The 5,781-nt window shown below is 43.6% G+C and overlaps 1 protein-coding gene across 1 annotated transcript; it reads left to right on the top strand.

Moving 5' to 3' along the window:
• Window positions 1–785: 785 nt before the first annotated feature.
• On the top strand, window positions 786–2,830 carry tmem174 (transmembrane protein 174; the record flags this gene model as incomplete). The annotated part of the gene is given in 4 exon segments (XM_084572443.1): window positions 786–1,166; window positions 1,170–1,421; window positions 1,425–1,453; window positions 2,544–2,830. Coding segments are annotated over 4 exon segments (777 nt in total). The 3' UTR covers window positions 2,659–2,830.
• Between the last annotated feature and the right edge of the window lie 2,951 nt (window positions 2,831–5,781).

Here is a 5,781-nt window from a genome sequence, read left to right as displayed (position 1 = left end):
TTAAACATCTTATGACAGTTCAATGTTCTGCTAGGAAACTTTTGGACCTGGCATTCATTGGTGTGGATGTTACTTAGACATGTAGCACCCACCTAGACCAGACCAGGCACCCCCACCCCATAGCAATGACACTGCTTGATGGCAGCAGCCATCCCCAGCAGGATGCAACCACAAAAACACTTTAGGAACAACTACAAAAACATGAAGAACAGCACAAGGTGTTGACCTGGCCTCCAAATTCACTAGATCCCAAACTGATCAAGTATCTGTGGGATGATCCACAGAGGCCCCTCCCCTCAAAGGCCCCCCACTAACAACATTCTGTTCCCAGACACCACAGGACACCCCCAGAAGGCCCATGTCCATTCTCTGATGAGTCACAACTGTTTTGGAGGCAACAAAGGAGACCTGCACATTAGGAAGGTGGTCATAATAATATGCCTGATTGGTGTATGAGTAACTCATAAATACAGTTTGATTATTTTCCATGTCCCAAAGGTCTTTTCTGCCATAATCTTCTCAGTTTTGCCAACACAGGTCTAGTTCTGTGCATACAGCTCTCACTCAGTAGTAATCCCATTGTCCCCATGAGTGAATTCACTCATGTTAAAATATTCACCTGAACACCCGTGATGTTTTTGGCCAACAAAACTGAACTTCAAGTTAACCTATAACTTGTCCTCTTGACCGGCAAGAGTCCTCAGAGTTACTCAGTGTTTCTTTAGTTTCTAAGGAGCAGTGTCACCCAGTGTCTGAACACACTGGGTGACACTGCACAACGCTAGATGACATTTGGAGGACTCATGGATCAGCTGGGACACCGCGATGTCTGGCCTTACACGGTGGGACACCGGCCCGCGATGGAGGTCAACAACAGCAGACATCCTCCGGCGGACCCGGCTCACGCGCTCACGCCGTCTTCTCGTCACAGTTTTCTGGACTGGAAGAAGACCGGAGTCGCCCTGCTGCTCTCCGGCGCCCTCCTCGCTCTGGCGGGTGTCACCTTCACCGTCATGGGCTGGAAGCGCTACCAAACCAACCGCAGCTTCGAGTGGACCCAGTTGCTGGGGCCTATCCTGATCTCGGCCAGCGGGACTTTCATCCTCACCAGCTTTTGCAAGTTTTACATCATCTCCTGCTGGCCCTGCGCTCAGCTGCCGGAAGAGTAAGAGGAGGCTTTTGCAATACCTGCGAGGCTGCAAACCGCAAGGGACGGTCAGTTTGTGTTTCAAGGCATGACTGAACCGGTTGTGTTGCAAAGCTCCACGACAGTGCTGTATATTCCACCTCCATATAACTTTATAAGCCAGGAGGCACGGCGTCCTGTCAGCTCCGTGAACGGCGTCCACCCTGCAGCCCTACCTCCATGCGACGCTGTGTATTATGTGGAGAATGAAGCTTTTGCAGCAGAAGAAGGAAACTAAACTGGCAGCACAGACCAAAGAAGAAGAAGGTAGGGAACAGGCCTTACCTTACCTTACAGACATTTTGAATCACTTTTTGTTTTCTTCCTCTGCAGCATGTTGACACAAGAGCAGATAAAAAACCCAGCAGAGTCGATCCCAACTCAGATTCATGCGCGTCAAAGCTGACACGATGCGCCAGAGTTTTTGTATTAACCGCAAGGTCAATTTTCACTTGGACCGGAGCGCTCTTGGCCGTCGCTCCGCTCTCAGCCAATTATGGCGCAATTAACGTCTCCATGACAGGCCACACATTTTTGTTGATTCGTGTAAATTGCCGTCGCGTGACTAATGTGCCACATACAATATTCTCTGAGCCCTTTTTTTTTTTTTTTTTTCACAAAGCAACATAAGCAAATGAAACGGGGACTCTGGGAACCAAAATAGCTCGTCATCTTTTCATGTAATCATCGGGTCTGGGGTCTAAGATCCTATCAAAGGCCTTGTAAAGGAATATTTTGAGGTCATTGTATTTTCTCACCTGTTCCTAAACCCGAGAGCTGTGGAAAAACATTACATTATGTGTTGGCGTTAAAGGAAAAAAACTGATTTCTATCCAAATAATTGCAGGATCGCATTTATTTGAGATCCAATCAGATATCCTCAGCTCCTCGGACGTCCTGCTAAACACAGAGCTGCGTTCCATTAGTGGAAACTTACAAGTTTTCACTTTCTTTTATTGTTTTTAGGCAATTACTCCCAGCAGGTTTCCAGGAAAGCAATTGACTTTAATAAAAACAGACAGCAGGGATAATACAGTTAACCTGGGATAACTGTAAACTGCTGCCCCCGATCATGTGAACACATGCTCGGCTCGGCCGGCTCTGTCTGCTCTTACGCCGTCACGACGACTCCTGACCCGTTTTTAGTACGTTTCCAGGGGTTAATGCCAAATAGAGGAATGATCAAGGGAGAAATTGCTCAACCTCAGTGTTTTCTTTTAAAAGGGGGGGAGGGGGAAGGGGGGTCAAATGGGCTTTAAGGATAACCAATTGGGCCTGTAAACATTTGGATGCTAGCCAGGTCTTCTCTTACTTGCAGCTTGCCTGAGACAAGTTGTTTGCCTTTGATTTCCAATAGCACACAGAAGACAGAGGAGGGAAGAGGACCGAGGGACGGGAGCGGCTCCACCTGTTCACGTCCACCTGCGTACGAGGACATCTACCCTTCGTTTCAAAAGCACAGTCCGACATAAACGTCTCCCGAGGCTCGCTAGAAGTGCAAAAATAAACCTGTTCCATTTGGATAGCTTAAAGCTTCTGCATTTAACTGTCCTCACGCAGCTGTTTGCTTGTATACCTGCCATAATAATTAAGTATGAAGTCATAAAATCCACTCAGATGAGGCTCCCAGCAAGAAAAACCTCATTAAACTGAGCTTTATGAACAACCCCAGCTCCGTCTGAGGAGGGCTTTTTGGAAACTTAGAAATACTACATTTATATTCGGCGTAGGAAAACACACATTTGCCCCGCGCGCTCGTTGTCTCCCCATAGCTGCACAAACCCGCTGCACATGCCCATTAAAATGTTGGCAGGGGGAAATGCAGGCGGGCGGCCACTGTGGACTGAAACAAACATGGAGACAATTTAGCAGAGATACTTAAGTTTTTTTTTTGTTCCGCGCTGGAGAAACTTCACATCAAACGAGGGAGAGAGAGAAAAAAAGATAATGTTCATTTTCAGTTTGGTTATAATTGTTTGCATATTGCTCATGTTTGCGCGTGATGTTTGGGGAAAACCATGAAAAGTCTGAACATGGTCACCTCAGAGTGGGCTTCAGAAGGCAGGGGACGTACGACCAGTGGGGCTTCTAACGACAAGGGAAAAGTAACGTGTTAGACTTTTGGGCGAGCACAACAAGTTTGGATGTTTTGTGCAGGATCAGTCAGGTACACGTATCCTGTGGTCGGTGAGGAGGGTGAGGAGGCTGGGGAGGCTGGGGTGGGTTTTGTTTGCAGGATCAACACGAGTGCACCACACGGGGGCAGAAACACTGAGGAAATCAATACACTTTCATTCACAGGGTCAGGTCAGGTGGCTACTGGGGTAGCCAAAGGGTGCAACTACTACTACTACTAGGCTACTACTACTACTACTACTACTACTAACAACAACAACAACAACAAAAAAATAATAATAATAATAATAGCAATTTTAAATTAAATTAAATTTGCTATCCTGTCGTTTTATATCTTGTATTTTATCTGCTTTACTGCTTCTATTAACTATTAAAAGTTTGTTTACTCATAATACATCTCAAACATGCGTACACACCTGTGTGTCTTGTCTTCTTCTGTCTTGCACATCGTGCATCTTGCAGCATTTTATTTATTTTTTTGGATCGTCCAGTTGATGAAAGCTGCTGCACTCCGTGGATGTCCCCTCCTCGCTGGGGCACTTTATCGATTTAAATATAATAAATAAATAATAAATATTAAATAAACGCTGCAGGAATAAGTCGTTTATGTAGTAACGAAACACGTGTGTGTGTGTGTGTGTGTTTGCAGACACTGACTGACATTCCCTGCAGACTGGAAGGGCAACGATGCCTTAAAAAAAATAATGTTATACACAAACATTAAATAAATAAATGACGACATATAATAGTTAATTGTAAATGGCTAGTTTTCTAAAAAATAAAAAATAAAATCATAGACGTGAATATTTATTCAGTCATATACTTATTTATTTATTATTTTTAAGTTAATTCACTTATTTATTTATTTATTTAATTCAGTTAAAAGTTTGCCTTAACGGCCTCTTACGGGCCACTTCCTGTGGAAATGTTGCTCACAAAATGAGAAAACCTTCGAGGAAATAAAAAGAAATGAATGTTTAATAGACTATTAGAGAGTGTATTCTGTGTAATTGACTTGATGGTGTGATTAAATCAGCTTTAACTGATTTAATCTGCTTTCTCTTTTTCTTTAAGACGCTCTGGACATAAACTCTAGAAACATAACGATGGTAACTTTTATATATCTTTTCCCCCTCAGTTGCTCAAATCTGTGTTTTGCCCTTTGCGCACAGCGAACAAAACTTTCCAGAAAAAGGGGAAAAAAATAAAAAAAAAATTAATATAAAAAAATGAAAATTCACAGCAATTTAGAAAACATCTCAGGACCTCCTTCAAACTTGTGCCGTTTGCTCGAGCAGATCCGAGACCGCAGAGCAATATGACTTTCATTATTTTTACAGCACTGTAAAATGCGGGTGGCCGACAAGGCCTATTATTTCACCATTTTGGAGAATTGGAGACGATTTATGAAAGTATTACGGAACACGCTGAACGATAACAACTCCGTCATAAAAAGAAAAGGAAGGGAGGGAAAAAAAGAAAAAGAAAAAGTGGAACTATTCGCCGAGAGAACCCCACCATTAGTCCTGATATGAGTTTTGAATGTTCTGAATGAACTATTATCAGTAATTTTGAGGTTAATAACGAGGGAAACCGCTTTATTGAGTCCAGCTGGAGAACTTTGAAAGGCAAACAGTCGCTTATTTACAATCATTTACAGAAAAACACCGCGCTCGCTGAATTAATTTGGCTCTGATGCGCGGAGATTCCAGCAACAATGTGGATACACTTTTCTGCAAAGTAAAAAAAAAATAAAAAATAAGGTTAATGGGTGTAATATTTTAAACTTTCTCTGAATGCAACAGGTGTCTGGCTTGATTTATTTGTTTATTTATTTATTCATCCCTGCTCGTCTGGACCAACTTTTACGCACAGTCTGTGTTTTCTAATCTCGTGTTTTTCCGGGGCCAGCGTGTGTGTTGTTGCTGTGATTGTGCAGGAGGCCTGAGCCCGGAGGCCCTCTCACTTGAACCACATGTGCTCCCAGCTAAACATTTGCGGACGGATTTGGAAACTACATCTAAGATGGCATTTTCCTTTTGAAATCAAAAAAAAAAAAAAAAAAAAAAAACCAAAGGGGGTCAGATAATCCCCTGGAAATCACGATTAGAGCGGAGTAATTAGCGCTGACCTTGGCGCGCACGCTGGCAAACGAGTGGACGGAGGACATTGTGTTTGCATTGTGGCTGCGGCCATGCTAACATATGGTGGTGCACGCTAATAAAGGAAAAGATCCATGCAACTCGCAAACAGCCGAGGCCGGTGTTTGGACTGTAACTTGAGCTCATTGCGCGCGGACATGTCCCCCTGAAACGCACCGCGTCTTTTTTTGACTGACATAAAGCTGCAGCCTTGATACTGTAAGAGAAGAAAAAAGCACTCAGAGGAAATGTTTAGAGTCAGTTTGTCTCAGCAATTATTCAACCTGTCAGTTAAGGAGTCAGTCCAGCCTCCTAACA

Source organism: Chelon labrosus (assembly GCF_963514085.1).
Source record: "Chelon labrosus genome assembly, chromosome: 22".
Lineage (NCBI taxonomy): Eukaryota > Metazoa > Chordata > Actinopteri > Mugiliformes > Mugilidae > Chelon > Chelon labrosus.
This window is presented reverse-complemented; position numbering and strand designations above follow the sequence as displayed.